An 18,844-nucleotide genomic window follows, 5' to 3' on the forward strand; every position below is an offset into this window, starting at 1 on the left:
AACCAGGCTCCAAGCCACCACCACAGCCTGGATCCTAGACTAGGCAGACCACCAAATAGTGAGGAAGACACCTGGGGTAGCACCGTGTGTTTGTGTGAGCTTCCCCCTGCCAGACAGCAGCTCCTCAGGGCAGGGTTATATCTTTTCTTCTCTATCTCCAGGCCTCTTAACACCTGGCCAGAGGAGCTCAGTGAATGCAAGTATACAAGTAGATCCTTTGGGTTTCTGCACAACATGGGACCTGTCTATTCTTTGTGGACTCAACTGATCATACCCTTGGCTCTGTCTGCAGCCTTCCTTTACAGTGTAGACCCTGAAAAAGCACATTGTGTGACTTTAACTAGGTCGCTTGCTTTTTCAGGCCTCTATCATCGCACATCTGCAGCATACTAGGGTTTTACTGGATGATCTTCAAAGTCCTTTTAATTCTAAAATGCTAGAATTTGAAACCCCCAGGCAAATCAAGACTAATCTTCACCTGCAGACACAGCCGCTAAAAATGGGAAAGGGGAAAGTAATCAAACAATGCTTCCCTCTAGTGGTTCAGTGCTGTCATTACACCCTACCTGCGCAGAGACCCTACCACTCAACTTCTACTCCAATTCACCCTGAACTCTGAACGAAAGAAATCAGCCTGCAGCCAGCAGAGCCCAAGTGCAGGGCAGCGGGAGAGAAAAGAAAGAGGCCAGGCTCAAGAAGCCAAAGAGGCCTCTTAGCCAGTTCCACAATAGTGGAGAAATTATCCATCTTTAGGAACAAATACATTTTGCAACTTAAAGGACCTTTTGTGACCTCCAACTCCCCTCTTCAGATGAAGAAATTGAGGCTCAGGGATATTCAGGAGGGACTTACCCAAAGTCACAAAGCTGACTCATGACCGAGCCAAAAATAGATGGCCACTCTCCTGCCTCCTGCTAAAGTATCTTGCCTCTCTTCCATGCAACCTCTGAATTGAGGCCCGTGCAAGTGACTTGTCAAGGACATGTATACATGGGAATCGATGGCAAAGGAGCCAGTCTCTTGCACTGAGGGGTAAGTGATCTTATTCATTAACTTTAAAATAGTATTTATAGCAGCTATAATCAAATTGAAAATATTCAAAATTCAGCACAGAAAACAAAATTCACTCATAATCCCACCTGGCCCATTTCCTTCTAGTCTTTTCTACAGAAACATTCTTTTTTTCTTTCAACAAATTAGAAGTTACAGTATGGTTAATCATTCTTTTCACTTACTATACCATGAGCGTATTCCTGTCATTAAATATCCTTCTAAAACATTCTATTTAATGACAATATAATATTCCAACATATGGCTCTGCCACAATTTGTTTAACCAATCTCTCTTCATTTTCATTTGTTTCCATACCTTTGTTTTTGTCATTATAAATTAGGCTGCAGTAAATGGCATTATACTTAATCTTTGAATACATCCATGACTATTTCTTTAGGCCAGTTTTATTTTTTATAGGATAGAATTTCAGAGCTGGAACGACCCTTAAAGATTATTATGTAAACGTATTGGCCAGATGGAAGACAGGGACCAGAGAGTTTAGTGTCTTGCCAGAGGACAAAGAGAAAGCAAGAGAAGCAAGTCAAACTCTCCGTCTATTAAAATGTGACCTTCCCAAAGCCCAACCACAATTTCACACCCTTCCCTGACCAACTTCACCCACACTGACCTCTCCTTCCCCTGAAATCCTAGAGCCTGCAGTGTCTGGGTCACTCCTTCGGCCCTTGGCCACAATCTTTTTATTCTTCTACTAAATATTTAGTTGTTCATCCAACCACGAGCTTCCTAAAGGTGGTTCTGGATTTTATATTCCCCTGTATTCTGTAGCATAGTACTATATACATATAGATAAGCATTTCACAAATATCTGCTAAAGGACTAAAGATACCTATGAATTTCCTTCCAATTGCTTGCCGAAATGTAGTATCACTGTCAAAAGTTGGGGAAAGATGTTTCTTTGAAGGGTAAAAGAAGTTTAGCTGATGAGTTAGAGCTCTCTGAGAAATGCAAGATCTGGAATTAGAATAGCAGGCTTGGGGACAAAAGATGGGATTCAAGTTTTAGCTCTGTCCATCTATGTGAAACAGGGCAATGCCATTAACGAATTAGGGACTCCTGTGTGAAGTAAGGATAATACTACTCATCTTGCCAACTTCATATGAGAACATGGATGTGAAAGTACTTTATAGTGATAAAGGCGGTCCGTGAGAGTTATGATTGCTGTTGTATTCTCATGTAGCTACTTCTGTGAATCCCAGAATGGCCTCCTGACCCTCGCTTCTCAGGAACCATTTCCCAGTTTCTACTCCACACACATATCCTTAAAGAAATCTATGGCTGCACTCTTCAGGTAAGAATAAGTGTTTTCTTGAAGCAGAACTTCTTTTTTTTCTCTTTGAGACAGGGTCTCACTCTGTTACCCAGGCTGGACTGCAGTGGCGCAACCTTAGCTTACTGCAACCTCCACCTCCTGGGCTCAAGCCATCCTCCTGCCCCAGCCTCCCAAGTAGCTGGGACCACAGGCACGCACCACCACACCCAGCTAATTTTTTTATATTTCGTTGTAGAGACAGAGTTTTGCCATACTGCCCAGGCTGTTCTCAAACTCCTGGGCTCAAGAGATCCACCTGCCTCAGCCTCCCAAAGTGTTGGAATTACAGACGTGAGCCACCATGCCTGGCCAAAGCAGAACTTCCTATACAGAAAGAACTGTCATTCCTGGTTCAGGTCCCTGGATTTGACTAGTTAAGTCGTCCACACTTCTTCATCATCTCTGGAAAGAATGTAACAAGGCAGAAAGAACACTGTACTGAGAGTCATGAGACTTGATTGAGTTCTGGTCCTAGCTCCTTCATTCACTCACTGTGCCTCCCCTATTTAGTCCTCAGTTTTCACATCTCTAAACTGAGGAATTAAGGCCAGATGATCTCTAAGTTTCCATCCATTACTGACATTCTAAGGATTCTAGGATAAAAACTCATGACTTTAATAAGAATCAAAAAGTATCCATTTCAAAACAAGCCTTTGGGCTCAGTTTGACTTTCACTCATTGGGTTTTCAAAGTTCTAAAGCACAAGCATCATTAATTCCAAAGCACCTGCTTTAAATAGAGCCCATGAGGTCAGAATCTCCCCAAGCTTGGTTGAAGTTTCATGATATATGGTCCCAAAGAAGATGGAGTAATGTATACTGTCACCCTATTCTGAAAAGGATCTTGGCCCCAAAACAGAAAAATCAGCATTAGGTATATTTATAAACTCAGTTTAGTGTGAATCAATGGCTGGGCTTGAATTTCACTAATGCTTAGACATCAAATGCAATAAAATATTTCTTGGGCTGTGACACTTGAAAGAGTAGCTAACAGCCAGTCCCTTTCATATGTACCATACAATTCCCCTCTTTAGGAAAACAAATAATAAAAAAACTCAATCCAAAGGATATAACCACAAATCAAGAGGACACCGATGGAAGGGAGAAAATTTCACTGGAAAGTAGAACTAGATTTCTAGCTTAAAGTTGCCATAAAGTCACTTTCTCTCCGCTTGGTTTCAGTTTTTTCATTTGCAAAGTGAGGAAGTTGCTTCTTCCATCATTGATTCTCTAAAACTTCTAAGACTCTTTGGCTTTTTAAGGTAACACTGAAGAAAGTAAAGAATGTCAAACAACTCCCTGTATTTGTTCTCACTTTTTCAATCCATATTCCTTGTAAGACCACAAGGCTACTTTGGGATACTGCATGATTCAGGGAAAGCTTCCAGCATCCCAAAAGCAACTGGATTCTAGACATTCTGACCAACTCCACATTAAGGTTTAGATCTTGTGTAAATCATTCCCTTTGAAATTCTAATACACCGTCAGCAACCAGCACTTGTAACCAGCATTTGTAAGCACTGATCTTTCTGCACTCTTCAGGAGAGTTCTGAATCAACTTGTCACCCATCCAGAGACATTCACTTCCAGCCCCATAGAGATATAAAGAGAAGAAATGGAGCATGTGATCTCCAGAGAGCTCAAGAGTTTCCAAAAGAGTAGTGGGAGCTAATGTGTCTTTAAAAGACATATGAGCCAGTCCTGTGCTGGATGCTTTAATACATCATCTCTTTTAATCCTCATATCAGGTCAGCAGTTATTTCCCCACTTTCCTAATAAGGAAATAAGTTCAAAGAAGTTGGGTTTTTTCATTTGTCCAACATGTCTTAAGTAGGCAAAAGCAAGCATGGCTCCTGCCTTCATGGGGCTTACAGTCTAGAGGGAAAGGAAATTAGTCAAAGAATGCTACCAAAAAAGAGCACAAAAGAGAGGTTTACGGTGCTATGAGAACAGAAAAAAAAAAAGGAGAAATGACTAGTCAGCAATGTCAAGAGAAGTTCTCCCAGATACCTAAGTTAAGGGTTAAGACTTTAAAAAAAAAAAAAAAGGATTTAGCTAAGTCAAACTGAAGAAGAGGTGCATGGATAAGTGGCCAAATAGAGGGAATATCAGGTGCAAAGGCACTATGGTGGGAAATGAATGATGCTTTCAAGGAACCAAGCAAAGGCCAGAGTGCAGATTGGATAGGGATCAAGAACTAGCATGGTGAGAAATGGGACTGGAAAGGTCAGCAGACAGCAGATTACGTAGGACCTGTAGAACCACTAAGGATTATATTTTCATCATAAGAGCAATGGGAAGCCATATGAATGTAACACAATGGGTTTGAAGAGATCTTTCAACTGAGGTATGAAGAATGGGTTGGAGGGGAGAGGGAGGATATTAGTCATTCTCACACTCCTATAAAGAATACTTAAGACTAGGTAATTGATAAAGAGAAGAGGTTTAATTGGCTTATGGTTCTGTAGGCTCTACAGGAAGCATAGCTCGAGCATTAGCTTCTGGGGAGGCCTCTGGAAGCGTACAATCATGGTGGAAGAGGAAGCAGGAGCTTGGACATCATCTGACAAGAGCAGGCGCAAGGCAGCAAGGGGGAAATGGTACACACTTTTAAACAACCAGATCTCATGAGAACTCACTCACAATGGCAAGGACAGTACCAAGAAGAATGGTACTAAGCCATTCATGAGAAATGTACCCCAATGATCCAATCACCTCCCATCAGGCCCCACCTCCAACACTGGGGATTACATTTCAACATGAGATTTGGGTGGGCACACACATCCAAACTATATCAAGGAGTAAATATGGGAAGACCAGAACACCAGTTAAAGGCTACTGCAGGATTTAGTTAAGAGGTGACAGTGGGCTGAACTAAGGTGGTGACAATGGAGACAGAGAGAGGTGGAGCTGCCCACAGTCACACAATCAGTAGGTTAAGAGAGCTAAGATTCAAGCCTTGGTCTATCTGACTTCAAAGCCCAGGTTTTTCTCTACCTTGCCACTTATTTATTCATTCAGCACTTAGTTACTGATCATCTGTTATGTATCAGGCCTGTGCCAGATGCTGGGGATATGGCCATGAACAAAACAGACACTGCTCTCATGTAATTTACAGTCTAGACATTAAACAAATAAGAATACAAAGAGATGTACACAATTACAAATTGGGATGAGTATCCTGAATTTTAATAGGTAATATTACAAATTAGGCCACGAAAATCTTCCAAGTTGTTGATAATATGAAAGAGCCACTTGCCTACTGCATGCAAGTAAAAGACTTTAGAAAACTTTGCTGTCAGAGTTTGATATTGAGTATGGCATCCCTGGCCAACTCATGAGCTTTCAGGCTAGTAGTCTCAAGGTGGCATTATCCCTGTGGAAACAGAAGTCTTTCTAAAAGCAACTACTAAGTCTTTAATTTACTTACATACCCCAGGCAGTCATCACTTATGTATGCATTTTACAATAGCTGGGATCTTTCACAGATTCATTCATTTGAACATCATAGCAGCCCTATGTAGAATGCAGGCAGGTTTTAATACCAGACTTCAGAATTGAGGAAACTGAGGCCTAAACAGGTAAAGTGACTTAATCAAGGTCAACAAACTAGGAAGGCACCCAGATCTGCCATTCAACTCTCATTAAAAGCACCTCCAGCCAGGAAACCATGAATCTCAGATGAGACACCTGCAGGTCACTGAGCCTGGATAAAGTCACCCAGGAGTCCCATGAAGTTCCTGAGAACAATGATCGGGAACATTAAGCAGCTTGGGAAAGGTTTCTAGAATGCAGCACCATGAGCCTGAGACACAGGTACCCTTGCCAACTCTCCCAGATTAGAACAGGTTCTCTTGGACTCTTTCCAAGTGCCTCTGACTAACAGAGAAAAGTATTTTTCCATCACAAACACTGCAGGCAGGCATCAGACAGACTCCTGAGAGGGGAAGGCAGAGAACACATCCCAGATTCCCATACAGACAATCTATAAAGTTATTCTGATACCATGTGAACTGCCTTAGCTAAGCACCTACCACTGGGGATGTCCAGTATTGAGCCGTGTTTCTCAATCTTGACACTATTAACATTTGAAGCTAGATAATTCTTTGTTATAGGAGACTGCCCTTGCATTGTAGGATGTTTAGCAGCATCCCTGGCCTCTAACCATTAGACGCCAATAGTATCTGTGCATAAACTCTTTTTTAATCAATATCACACAACTAATGCCTCCCAGAATGAGACTGAGAGCAGCCTCTGTGCTGATGTGGCCTGCAAGTTCATTCCAGGAACAATTCACCACTGGAGCTTGTGAAAACAACTACAGTCAAATAACTCCTTGTTCCACTAATGAGCTGCTCCTGACCCTGTGAGGAAATCTTATTCCCATTAATGTGAGTGCTGAGTCTGATTAAATAGAAGCCCTGGGTGTTTCTTCTCAATGACACTGGGCCAGAGCACGGGCCTCCACTGCTGCTAGAAGGAACACAAAATTGGTGAATCATGTAACAGGAAACTCCCATTTACCCAAAATTCAGTACAAAAACCAGGACATTCAAACAACCCAGGTTTAACCATTCTGGCCTTAGGATAAAGGAGAAAGTGGCAATGTACAAAAACAAGCAATCTGAATTAACAAGCTAAGTAAATAGCTGAAACGTTACCAAAAAATCATGCTCTTGAAAGGAGGCAGAAACCTGACACTGAGCTCCAGAGCAGCTGGGCTGACTCAGACAGTGTCAGAGACATGGGTTCAACCTCCCACCCCAAGGGCTGGGCTGCTGGCCCAGATGTGGGAATCGCATCAGCTATAATGCTTCAAAGCTAAAATCAAAGAAGCAACATCTTTATGTCTTTCATTAGTCAACTACCTGACTAGTTAAAGGGTTTACTGACAGACAACCAAATTCACCACCATTTGGTAGTAAGTGTATTTTAATGTACTGCAATTCTTGGAAGACTGACTAACCATGAAACGCCTACCTGTGAACACCCAATCACTCAAGACTACTGCTAATTTCTATGTGACTTTTGCCCTTTGTACTTAGCTGTATTGTTGCACATCTCATACTGGAATGTAGTAAAATTTTATCACAGGTCTATCACCCCTAGTGGACAGTGGACTCCTTAAGGGCAAGATTTACATCTAGTACAAGGCACGGTACATAAAAAGACCCTCACTATTTGTACGATGCATGGATGATAAAGTTTTCCATCTCTATATTCTTAGGCTTACGCCTATCTACATATTCTAGTGGGAAGATATGGCCTATGTCTTTTCTCCTCCATTTCCCCAAGGCTTAACACATTGCTCAATAGGTGCCTAATAAACATTAACCTATTTGGTTGGACACCAGAATCCAAAGAGACAAAGAAGCTTTCTGTTCATGAACATCTAAGTCCCAGGAAAGAGGTCAGAAATCCTAGCTATCTACCCTGCCTTGTATGCATTTGTGTATGTGTAGTCTCTTTTAACTATAAAGAGTTTGATGCAGGAAAATGAGTAAATTCTTTGATAGGCATTGGAGATACAGAAGTGAGCAAGACTAATCTGGTGGCTTCCTTCACAGAGCTTATTATCTGAAACAAAAGAGAGATATCAACAATTACAAACATACAAAACCCAGCTACTATGCTCAGTGAGTCTCTTTAGGAAAAGGTTCTGTAGATAAGCCCAATCTTCAAGCAATCTGAATCTCTTTGAGGAAAGTGACGACCTTCCTCCTAATGAATGACACACTTTGCTTAGAGCATCCTCTAAAGCGGTAATATGGAAAGTTTATTATACATCTTTGTTATACAGGCCTCTATTGCAAAATGATCATGAAATGTTTTAAAAGACCAATTAAAAGCATCATAGATATGACTGCTCATAAGTCTACATTTGTGTAGAGAAATGTGTAGTGTATGTGACTTACCAAGGATAGCTGAAGCTGACCTGAAAACCTGCAAAAGCCAGAAACTTCTGAAATAAGAGTCACTAGATATTTGGGAGTCTAGAGATGTGTGTGTAGCTAGCAAGCAGGACAGGAGTAGGCAAGGGAACTCCTGAGAACCCCTGAAGCTCAGAATACTTTGACATGATAACAGATCTTGGGAATTTCAAATTGGCTGGGGAACTCTGTGAAATCAACAGGCAGGAAGGCAGGGATGAATAGAGGCCATGAAAAAACAAAATCTGAGGACAAAGTCAACAATATGAAGGCCAGGAAAGCAGAACTGCCCTAAGGGAAAGATGAGAAACAAATGAAGATTCAAGAAAAGACAAAGATGCCAAAAGCTGTATGGCATGATGTGGTAACATCTGAGGGAATATATGAGATGTCTGAACCAATACACATAGTTTATTAGGGTCAACGAAAGTTTAAATCAGAATTCCATGCCAGCTATGAATCAAAATAATGTTCCTACCTCAATCTTTAGATATTTATCTTTCACTTAACATTTTCTGATGCTTTTAATTTAGACTTAGACATGCAAATAGCTATGACAAAGTAAGAACTTCCCAAAAAGCTGGACAAATTTCTGGATGATATTTGCTGCAACGGATCCCTTCTCAAAACCTCATGGGCTCTTAGGACCGGAAGGAGTTAACTTAACCCAGGCTTGCCTTTTTGGGTACAAACCTGTGACTCTGAGAGGAAAAGCCACATATCTGGCTGGTGGCAGAACTAGATCCCAGTATCCCCATCTCTGATCCTTAAGCTTTCATCAATAAAAAGGCTTAACCCCAAGCACTCATGGCTGCTTAGACAGCTGTCCCCCAGCTGCTCTTACCAACCGTAAGTTCTCTGCTACTGTCTCACCTGTCTGAGCAACCAGGTGTGTCCACCCACTCCAGATGGCAGTGACCTTTTCATTCTGGAAACAATGTGCTTCTATTTTCTGGGGCACAGGAAGGAAAGCAGCCTCATTAGCCAGTTGCCCATGCTTGTTGCTTCCCCAAACATACACCTCTCCTGCATCTTAAACAAACAGAAGGGTAACAAAAGAGGTGAGGGAACATTAGTCCAAAATGATGGAAAATAACAGAAGTCTAAAAAATAAGTGGTTAAAAGAAGTTGTTTTATACTTACACTACAAGGTTGAGTGGAGCCAAGCAGGATACAAAATTTGTGTACACCATTATAACTCATTACAAGATTTTCAAAAATTCTATACATAAAAAAAGGCCAAATGTTCTTAGTAGCTTAAGAAATAAAAATGTGTGGTTTTCTCTTCACTTTTTCATTCAACAAATATTTACTCAACATCTACCATGTGTATGAGACACATTTCTCTATTTTCTACGTTTTTTTTTCTTTTTTTTTTTATTATACTTCAAGTTTTAGGGTACACGTGCACATTGTGCAGGTTAGTTACATATGTATACATGTGCCATGCTGGTGCGCTGCACCCACTAACTCGTCATCTAGCATTAGGTATATCTCCCAATGCTATCCCTCCCCCCTCCCCCCACCCCACAACAGTCCTCAGAGTGTGATATTCCCCTTCCTGTGTCCATGTGATCTCATTGTTCAATTCCCACCTATGAGTGAGAATATGCGGTGTTTGGTTTTTTGTTCTTGCGATAGTTTACTGAGAATGATGATTTCCAATTTCATCCATGTCCCTACAAAGGACGTGAACTCATCATTTTTTATGGCTGCATAGTATTCCATGGTGTATATGTGCCACATTTTCTTAATCCAGTCTATCATTATTGGACATTTGGGTTGGTTCCAAGTCTTTGCTATTGTGAATAATGCCGCAATAAACATACATGTGCGTGTGTCTTTATTTTCTACGTTTTTAAAATATACGCCTATACTACCTTTTGCATGAAAAAAATGCTTTAACTTTTCAAAATAACAGGTTAAAAGATACATTATTTAAGCTTAAATTTTTTAAACATAAGATTATTTCACTGCATGCCCTGTCCAGCAGAAAATATAATGCTATAGAATCGAATCTGGATAGCACTTCAGCTTGTTTTAACCTCACAATAATCCTGTGATACAAGCAGGAAAGTGACTGACTGACATTGTGATTTAACAGAAAGAGAACAAATTCAGAGTCAAGTGACTCCGGCTTCTATTCCTGGATCTGCTAACTAGCTATTGACCTTGGACAAATCACTTCCTCTCTAAGACTTAGTTTCACCAGCTGAAAATTGGAAGGGAAGGCTGTTGGTCTAGAAGGGCAGACAATATGACTGATGACACTGGTAACAAGAATGACTGGCAGGTGACTGTGGCAAGCCAGAGAGTACGCGCCTATCTAAAAGGCATTCACATTCAAAAATATTTTGTAAATGAAAGCCATACAAAATGAGGCCATGGGCTATAATTTAGCCTATGGCTTGTCAATTTGTGACTCCTCAGCTTTTCCAACCCTTATAATCTAAGGATCTACAGCTGTGCTACCCAATACAGTCGTTCACCACCTACATGTGGCTGTTAAACACTTGAAATGTGGCTAGTCCAAACTGAGATACATTGTAAGTGAAATGCTACTCTCTCACACAATGGACTGCAAAGACTTAGTGCAAAAAAGAGTGTGGCTCCTTATAATTTCATATGGGTTACATGTTGAAATAATATTTTGGATACACTGGGTTAAGTAGATATATTATTAAAATTAATCCCACCTGTTTCTTTTTACTTCTTGAAATATGGCTCATATTATATTTCTATTAGCACTGTTCTAGAAGATAAATTAATCAAGGCTGGAAGATGTTAAATTACTTTTCAGGATCACATGGCTAATAAGGAGTCAAATAGGGACTAGAAGCCAGGTCTTCTGCTTTCACTGCATTTTGTAGCTTCCCAATAAAACTTGATAGTATTGCTTGCCCTAGGGCAGTCTAGTATATTCCAAAAAACTGACAGAAAGTCAAACAGTATCATTAAGGGGCTTCAGACTAAGGTTCAGAAGTCTCCAGTTCAAGTTCCATCTGTTACCCGATCACTGTTTGACACTGGGCACATCACTTCACATTCTAGGTCTGTTTCCTCAACTCCAAAATGAGGGAGTATAAATCAGTGAAACCTTTTTGTCACTGGGGTGACCCTGCAACATTGACATTCTGCAGTTCTATGAAGTGAATTTGGTGTATTCCATTCCCAGAGAGAGGTCAACCTCCTGGACTTCATCAGGGTGTGCAAAGTATGAAGATCTCTTACAAGATAGCAAAGAAGCCCCCTCAGCAAAGTATCAATCCATTAAGTGGACTGCTGAGCTACAAAGATGCCACTGACGATGAAGCCTGTGTAAAGCTTTAAACCATCTTTTTGAAAGTCAAACTGTCTTCCAGATGAGGATCATTATGCTGTTGCCTCAGCAGGTAAAATTAAATTCTGCTGCAATGCCAAATAGTTATATAATCTACAACCACTCCAGAGAAAATGTCTAAAGAGCATTGAACAAAATCCAATGTGTAACAGCTTGAACTAGATGAAGAAAGAGAGGGCTATTAATCTTTTTTTTTTTTTTTGAGATGGAGTCTTGCTCTGTCACCCAGGCTGGAGTACAGTGGTGTGATCTCGGCTCACTGCAACCTCCGTCACCCGGGTTCACGCAATTCTCCTGCCTCAGCCTCCCAAGTAGCTGGGATTACAGGCACGTGCCACCACACCCAGCTAATTTTGAATTTTTTGGTAGAAATGAGGTTTCTACAAAAAAACTCCATTTTTTAGTAGACCAGTGGCCAGGCTGGTCTTGAACTCCTGACCTCAAGTATTCCATCTGCCTCAGCCTCCAAAGTGCTGGGATTACAGGTGTGAGCTACAGTGCCCAGCAGGGCTATTAATCTCCATAATCTTTAGCTCATTTGCAAAATATCAAAAACCATTTCACTTTGTGAATATATTAAAAATTACTAAATTGTATACTTTAAATGAAACTTAAATTCTTTGTTTGTTAAAAGAAATTTAATTTCTTATATTTAAAATACATCTTAATTAAAATATTCAACATTTATATATAAATAACACCATAATAAAAGTGCCCTATATATGAAATAATAAATTTGCTACTAACAAGAATTTTTAAGAAGTTGATGGTGGCAAACAACTAGACAAGCTGTAGGTTTACATACCATCAGTCATTTCAAATTAATTAGAACAAAACAGAAACACTTCGTAGTCTACTTTTATTCTCAGAAAAGAATGCCTTCTCCATCCCTCATTGACTGTGGGGCACGAACACATCACTTCTCACCCTAAGGTCTCTAGTCCTTCTTCTGTAAAAGGAAGGGAGGAACTGGATGGATACCCACTGGAGTCCCTTATAGTTGGCATTCATTTCAACTCAACACTTTTAACAAATATTAATATATAAATCTACCTAATGTGAGACACAAGTTAAAAGTAGGTGCTTTTTTATTAGATGTTTGTTTCAAATTCATTAAATGACAAATTATCTGCAGCTCAGAATTTGCAAAGCATTTAAACTTTCATATTATGGCTCCTGTGCTCTTGAAATAACAACTTCTCAGCTGGGCTGCATTGCAAATTTGATGTCGAAGAATGCATACCACCATTAATTTACATATATTATGGGCACACCTGAATTTCCACATAAAACACTAAGTACGGAAGTCCCTCCTCTTTGCTTAAAAAATAGAATACATTCAACTCTGTGAGAGGTCTTACCAAACAAAATATTATAAATCTCTCAGATGTATAGTCTCCAGTCTACCAGCAGGGGTCAGGGCAATGTGGGCCAAAGAGAAGGGATTACTGTCACTTTCAAGAAAATGCTGCATTGCCTTGGAAGGAAAAGTCACTAGACAGTTTATACTGTATTGGCTCGGTGTTTCAAATGGAAGGATGAATGCGCAGCCAAAGAGAGAGATATAGTGTAGGATGAAAAAACAGTTAAGACAGAAAAACAGATAGATCAAAGAGATGAAGTAGATAAATTAGAGAAACATATAACAATATAAAATATTTACAAAACTATATATCTAGAGTTAGATATATAGATACACAGATTAGATATTACAAAGATTAAAGATAAATAGATACATAGGTAAACAGAGTAGATAGATACACAAATGGAGACTGATAAATGGATTAGAAAGATATAGATGGATAAAACAGGTTACTTTGAGATGACAACTAGAGAGTATACACAGGTAGAGAGCTTAGACAGTTACAATACACACCAAAATAGATTAGATGGATAAGAGAGCAGCTTCTACCCTCATAATCGTAGGTATATGAGAAAACTACAAAGAATTCATAATTATATAATACACTGTGTTATCTATATATGTTATATATAAATTTACTGTTGATTACATGATTTGACAACCACCATTACCCTGAGAGGAAGACATTATTATCCTTATTGTATAGTTAAGAAAGCAAACTCAGACGAAATGGAAGTGAGCCTATGTCTGCTATTCATGATTTATATGTATTATATTTAATTCTCGTAACTACCCACAAAGTCTTTTACAGACAAGAAGATGGTCTCAGAAAGGAAAAGTAATTTGCCTAAGAGCATACCAGTGGTAGCATCAGAATTCTAGCTCCAAAGTCTATGACATTCCCTCTGTATTTCAATATCATCACTTCAGGCAGTCACATACAGAATCCTGAATGGCATGTTAAACCGTGAAAGAGCTGGTACCTACCTGTTAATGAAGCTGAGTGGTCTGAGCCAGCAAGAACACACATTGCTTTAGAATTCTCTAGACCTACAAAAGAAAAAATGTTCTTCTGAATTACATTTATAACAGAACAAACTGGGCAGAGAGGGGGCACTCAGCCAGTACCACCTGGGCGTGGGAGAGACTCAGCCAGTGCAGGCAGGCCTGAGTCAGCAGCACTGGCCAAGAAGATGGCTGGCACTGTAGGGAGCCTGGTAACATGCCAGGAGATTGAACAATCAAGTAAATATATTCAGGATAAACGAGCCAGATTCATCACTATCAAAGAGGGAGGAAAGGTATAGATATGAAAAGGGGAAAGGCTATAATCAACCGTGTAATATTGGATAGTAATTGGAAAAATCAGTGTAAATTTCATGATTTCTAGTAGAGACAGATAAATAGACATAGGTGTGTGTATGTAAAAATGTGTGTGCATGTGTGTGTGTCTGTGTGTCTATTTCCTAACTCCAGCAGTTGAGTGGGTCTAGAGCAATGACATCTCATACACTCAGCTGTTATCAAATGCAGGCACTTAAATAACCCCAAGCCTCCTAAGAACACACAATCAGAACCAGATTCTGAACTGGGCTTCTTTCTCCAAATTCAGCACTTTTCCTTCCTTAATTACACTGCTAAAAGTGGAGCTAGCCTGTGATGACATGCAGTCTAGCATGCAGATAGATGCAGACTTATTCTGTAACTTTTTTTCTGACACTTCTTTTTAATTAATAACTGTTGTAATAAAATGGCCCTCACACCTTCAAGTGTCCTCTGGAATGATAACAGGACAAAGCAGATGTTTTCACCCATGTTCACCAGAGAGGAAGTACTGGGCCCCTAATGGCCAGGTGAGGAGGGGACAGCCAGGGTTCCAGCTCCAGAACTTTTGGCAATGAGGTGAGTACGGGAGGACGAAAAGTGAAAGACTTTGAGGACTGGAAGTTGATGATCCATTCTAATGTCTCATCAGAGAATTCCCCTAAAACCAACTCTGAATCTAAGCTGTGCCCCACCCAAACAGAAGCCAAACAGGTTGTTTAAATGAAATAAAATAAAAAACATTTTTTCCCTCTAATAACAGGTCCTGTGCTAAAATATAGAGCAAAATGACACACCGCTTCCACCCTTTAAAAGTTCATAATCTTTAGCATATGAGAAAACATACAGACAATTCATAATAATACAGTATACTGTGCTATCCATGCATGTGAAGTTAATGCAGTGAACACTAGAAAAGAAAAGGTCTTTACTGAGAAAGGTGTATCTGAGCTAGGTCTAGCACTTTGGGAGGCCGAGACGGGTGGATGACGAGGTCAGGAGATCGAGACCATCCTGGTTAACACGGTGAAAACCCTGTCTCTACTAAAAATACAAAAAAATTAGCCGGGCGTGGTGGCAGGCGCCAGTAGTCCCAGCTACTCGGGAGGCTGAGGCAGGAGGATGGCGTGAACCCGGGAGGCAGACCTAGCAGTGAGCTGAGATCGCGCCACTGCACTCCAGCCTGGGCGACAGAGTGAGACTCTGTCTCAAAAAAAAAAAAAAAAAAAAAAATTCTTAGAATTTTTCCCAGAGGGAACACAAAGGAAAAGGCATTTCAGGCAGAGGTAACAGTTTTCCCATAAGCACAGAGAAATGAGAAGGCAGGATATGCCTGGGGAGAAGTGAATACCTTGATGAAGAAGACAAAAATGTTTGAGAAGTCCAAGTTTACATTATACATGTTTCTATTGTCATGTGAAGTGGACTACCTGTCCCACATCCAATGCTCCTTCTCCTTTCTAAGAGTACCTTCCCCAGCTCAACCCATGGGTTTCAGGGAAGCTAAGCCCACCCCTAGCTGAAAGAGAATACCTCCAGGACTTAGAAAAATGAGAATGATCTCAACACCCAATTACATCACTCCCACTGCAACCCACCCTTTCCTATTCTTCCCCCGCCCCTTCCCACCATCCTCAAAAATCCCTGATTTGTTCCAGGCAACAGAAGAAGTAGTTACAAGTCTCCTATACAAGTTTTTCCTACAGCCAAGCCTGGGTAAACTCGGTCACAAAGTAGAAGAGTGAGAAAGCAGAAAAGGGAGAAGAGGAGGAAATGGAGACATGGTGCTGTATACAGAGGGAGAAAGGCCCACAAGGAGAGCAGAGAGAGAGAAAGAAAAAGAGAGAGAGACAGGGGAAGAAGGGTAGGGGGAAGAAAAGGAAGGAGAAAATACAGACCAAATGACCAACAGACCTATGGGCAGAACACATATTACCTACTCCTCGTATTTTCGCGTAGAGAGATTTCCCTGTGGGAACACTCCTGGCCCCTCTGTCTACATCCTCACTCACTCCTGCTTCCTTTTTGGGAGAAGGAACTGGCCATGCAAGGCACGGTCCTCCTGGGTTCCCTCTTTGGGGTGTGCCTGCCTGAAGAGAGGGTACATCCTCATGTCCTCTTGGTCAGGCGTTAAGTTTAGCAGGGCCAACTCTATACAACTACCCCAGTGCTTGGTGGGCAAATTCAATCTGAGATTCAGAATTAGGGGTTTGAAGACAATATATAGTCATAGTGAGCCTCTAATCATGTCTTCCAACCTAGCTTTTAACAGTTCTAGAGTTACCATTTCAATCTCCACCTATCTGACTTGCATCTATGCCTCAATTGGTTCCAAACTCTGGCAGCAAAGAGGGTTGCTTCTACTGGGCCAACAAACAATGCCAGCAAGACTAACAGACCAACTAATAGAGAAAGTTAGAGAGACCAAGAAATAGCAAAATCAAAAATCCATTTAATCCTCTTCTGCATGTTTATGTCTCTACTTCCTGACAAAGAACAAATATAGGACTAAAGAAAGAAGCATCTTACCTGTCACTCTGCTTGGTTCCTTTGCTGTGAAAAACAATGGAAGAGTCTGCCCAGGGCACAACCGTCGTCCACATGATGCCAAACCAGTCCCCCACTGGAACACGATGCCACTCGCTTCCCAACAGAATGCAAGAGAAAGCAGAGAAGATGCACATCAGGATAAGACTAGATTGCTCTTTGAACCTCACTGCTATGAGAAATTCCCAATTCTTTCTCAATTAATATGAGTGTTATGGAGAAGCTCAATTGCTTCAAGAGGTCCTGTAACTGGTCCAGGGATTACCACCAAGCCAATCACAAATCCAGTCTTCAGGACAGACTAAGACCATCAAAGCAAATTCCAATATCACATAACTTCCCACAAAAAGTTCCAGGACACTCCTTCAGAGTCAAATCAGTGGAATGACACCTTATTCATGATTAACCTGAAAAGACAACTCAGACCCCAGACAAAGCAGAAAAGAACCTTGAAGATCATCAAATCCATTCCTCACATTCAGTAGATGAGAAAACTGAGGCCCTGAAGAGAGGATGCGATTTGTCTCCTCACGCAGGAAGGTAACAGCAGAGAAAATGCCAGGACTCAGCTTTCCTAACACCTAATGTAGTGCCCTTTCCACGACACCAAGATGAATTCAAAGATTCCTAATTGCCAAGTAAATACATATTTATGACTGCAAGATAGCTTCTTAATAGCCATGATTTCAGCGGAATGGCCTTTTACTTTCATGCCCACTGAATCTAATTCATGTACCTATGTTCTGAACCTCATACAAATGCAAAGATGAAATTCTAGATATTTGATCTACTCTCAGGTGTGTGAAACTAGGATCCATCACCCAACAGCAACATTAAGGTTCTGCTCCTTTGGGAGTATCCTATAAACAGCAGTCCTTTTTAAGGCTATAAACAGACAAGCCTGTTTTGTGAAAAATAAGCTATGACCACTGAGCACAATGTGAGCAAAGCACAGTGTTGAAATAAAAACTTACAATCTCTTCAACAAATTGACTTCAAGAGGAAAAAAAAAAGAGGAAAAACTTTATAAGAGACTTCAGATAGCTGACAGGAGATGAATATCCAGAATATATAAAGAACTCCAAAAACTCAACAACCAAAAGAAACAACTCAGTTAAAAAATGGGCAAAGATGTAATCCCAGCATTTTGGGAGGCTGACATGGGAGGATTGCTTGAGCCCAGGAGTTTGAGAACAGCCTGGGCAATATAGTGAGATCTCATTTCTACAAAAAATTTAAAAATTAGCCAAGCATGGTGGCGTACACCTGCAGTCCCAGCTGCCTGAGGTGGGAAGATCACTTGCGCCTGGGAGGTGGAGGCTGCAGTGAGCCAAGATCACGCCACTGCACTCTAGCCTGGGCAACAGAATGAGACACTGTCTCAACAAAAAAAGCGAGGGAGGAGGGCGCAGTGCAAAGGATTTGAATAGATATTTCTCCAAGAAGATATACAAATGTCCAGTAAAAACATGAAAAGATGCTAACATTGCTAACCATCAGGGAAATGAAAACAGATATCACCTCATACACATTTTGATGCTACTATTTTTAAAAACCAGAAAATAACAAGTGTTGGTGAGTTTTTGGAAAAATTGGAACCTCGTGCACTCCTGGTGGAAACAAAATAGTACAACCTCTGTGGCAAATAGTATGGTAGTTCCTCAGAAAATTAAAAATAGAATTACCATATGAACTAATAATTTCACTTCTGGGTACACATCCAAAAGAATTGAAAGCAGGATCTTGAAGAGATATTTGTACACCCATGTTCATAGCAGCATTATTCACAATAGCTAAAACATGGAAGCAACTCAAATGTCCACTGACAGACGAATGGTAAGCAAAACGTGATATATCCATACAATGGAATATTATCCACTTTAAAAAGTATCTAAACGCCGATATATCCTACTCCATGGATGAACCTTGAGGACATCATGCTAAGTGAAATAACGCCAG

General features: G+C 40.6%; 1 protein-coding gene across 6 annotated transcripts in view; it reads right to left on the minus strand.

Moving 5' to 3' along the window:
* SERGEF (secretion regulating guanine nucleotide exchange factor) overlaps positions 1–18,844 on the minus strand; it is a 225,000-nt gene that overhangs the window by 190,777 nt on the left and 15,379 nt on the right. For 5 of the 6 annotated variants that reach the window (XR_008669777.2, XM_004050772.4, XM_055355969.2 and 2 more), the window contains exons 6-8: positions 16,868–16,981; positions 14,003–14,065; positions 9,186–9,344 (exon numbers count right to left, since the gene is read on the minus strand). Coding sequence is in view for 5 of the 6 variants with exons in the window: in XM_004050772.4 (XP_004050820.1) it covers positions 9,186–9,344; positions 14,003–14,065; positions 16,868–16,981 (336 nt within the window). In the remaining variant the exon portion in view is untranslated. The remainder of the gene's footprint in view (positions 1–9,185; positions 9,345–14,002; positions 14,066–16,867; positions 16,982–18,844) is intronic. The other variant, XM_055355968.2, reaches the window with a different exon arrangement.

The sequence above is a fragment of the Gorilla gorilla genome, chromosome 9 (assembly GCF_029281585.2).
Source record: "Gorilla gorilla gorilla isolate KB3781 chromosome 9, NHGRI_mGorGor1-v2.1_pri, whole genome shotgun sequence".
NCBI classification, from domain to species: domain Eukaryota; kingdom Metazoa; phylum Chordata; class Mammalia; order Primates; family Hominidae; genus Gorilla; species Gorilla gorilla.